Source organism: Capsicum annuum, unplaced genomic scaffold (genome assembly GCF_002878395.1).
Source record: "Capsicum annuum cultivar UCD-10X-F1 unplaced genomic scaffold, UCD10Xv1.1 ctg40388, whole genome shotgun sequence".
Taxonomy (NCBI): Eukaryota; Viridiplantae; Streptophyta; class Magnoliopsida; order Solanales; family Solanaceae; genus Capsicum; species Capsicum annuum.
Window position 1 is genome coordinate 1 of NW_025847683.1, and position 1,502 is coordinate 1,502.

General features: G+C 36.2%; 1 protein-coding gene across 1 annotated transcript; it reads right to left on the minus strand.

Moving 5' to 3' along the window:
• Window positions 1-37: 37 nt before the first annotated feature.
• LOC124891745 lies at window positions 38-1,142 on the minus strand. Its single transcript, XM_047403392.1, has 4 exons — window positions 892-1,142; window positions 698-774; window positions 545-616; window positions 38-348 (listed from the first exon to the last, which is right to left on the minus strand). The coding sequence occupies exons 1-4, from the start codon at window positions 1,067-1,069 to the stop codon at window positions 229-231; spliced, it is 447 nt and encodes a 148-aa protein (XP_047259348.1). The 5' UTR covers window positions 1,070-1,142; the 3' UTR covers window positions 38-228.
• Between the last annotated feature and the right edge of the window lie 360 nt (window positions 1,143-1,502).

The window sequence follows — 1,502 nt, forward strand, 5'->3', positions numbered from 1 at the left end:
GGTGTTTTGGTGATGTTTATGATTTCGAATAGATAGTTTATAGTATTCTCTTGTGGTTGTCTTTTTTTCTGTATTAGCCAGTAGTGTGTTATCCCTTTTTGTTGTCTTCTTTTGTGACTGGGTATGTTGTTGTTGTTCTCGTATCAAGAAAAGTAAAGCATGTATAGAGTTTGACGATAGTAAGCTTGACAAATTGACTGCCTTAGGTTCACAAATGTGGAAAAATGATTAAAAGTAAATGAAGCTTACCTTGTCCTCGCGGTTCCTAAGATTAGATATATTTTGGAGGGGAAAGCATGCGGAGTTGTCTTCTGAGCAGCTCATCTCTCTTAACGAATCTGATTTAAACTGCATTTGGAGGAATACAAGCTATATCATTTCACACTCACTCAAATATATAAAACATATGAATCGTACAAAATGTCAGTCGGTAGAAAACAATATCTAGATTTGACATTAGTTTACTTATCTTTTAGCGGCATAACAATAACAATTTAAAACTATTCGCTTAGCTTTTAACAATAACAAGAAATGATCCGATTACCTTAGGGGACTTGTTTTGAAGTTGTTCCTCTAAGCTGCTAGAGAAGATCCTACTGAACAATTCAACTTGGTTCTGTTTCGGAGAAAAAAATCTTGAATACACCAGTGATTGTTGACTTTAAGTAAAGCTGCAAACAGTCAAGAGAATGCATACCGTATTCCCATTCTGAAAAGAGCCCATGTTTTCCTTCATGTCCACCATTTTTTCAGCTGTAGCCTTGACAATCATGCCTAAAAATCCCGTTTAAGAAACCAGAATAAACATGAATTTCAAAGTCGGCAGAAGGTGAAAAACTAACTGCGAAATATGTAAGAATAAAAGACAAGTTTGTCCATCATTATAAAGACCTTCAAGTTTCTTAATTTCTTCATCTGTCGGTGATTGTTTTGGAAAGCTAGCCGACATTTCCAATCGCCTGTGACTATCAGAATTGATTGTCACATGTGTTTGTTCTTGAATCCTTCCTGTTGAAGGGGTCAAGAGAGGAGACCTTAGAGGCTTATAACATCCGACGCCTCCAGTCATTTGCTTCCACTCGTGGTATGCTTTAAGTTCCAAAATGCAATCCACAACCTTAGTCGATGAACTTGCCTCAATATTATCCTAAGAATGCACAAAATGAAATCAAAAGTTAGTATCTCTTTACAACCTCCGTAGAATATAAAACTTAAAACAAGTCAAAATTCTATAATTTTACCCTCTCAAAAATAGATGCCTCAAAAGCTGGTAGCTTTAAATCTTCCACGGCTACGAAAAAGTTCCGGATGTTCTCAAAATATTGATATGCTGGCAGTGGCTGAGAATCCCACATGATTGACTGTGAAGGAGTGTGGATTCCTACAACCTAATAACATAAAAACAACGATGAATGAAAAACAAATTTTGTATAAAGAGCGGGCTTTTGCATACTAGAGAGTGATGTACCTTCGGAACTGATCCTGGTTGAACTTTGTTAATT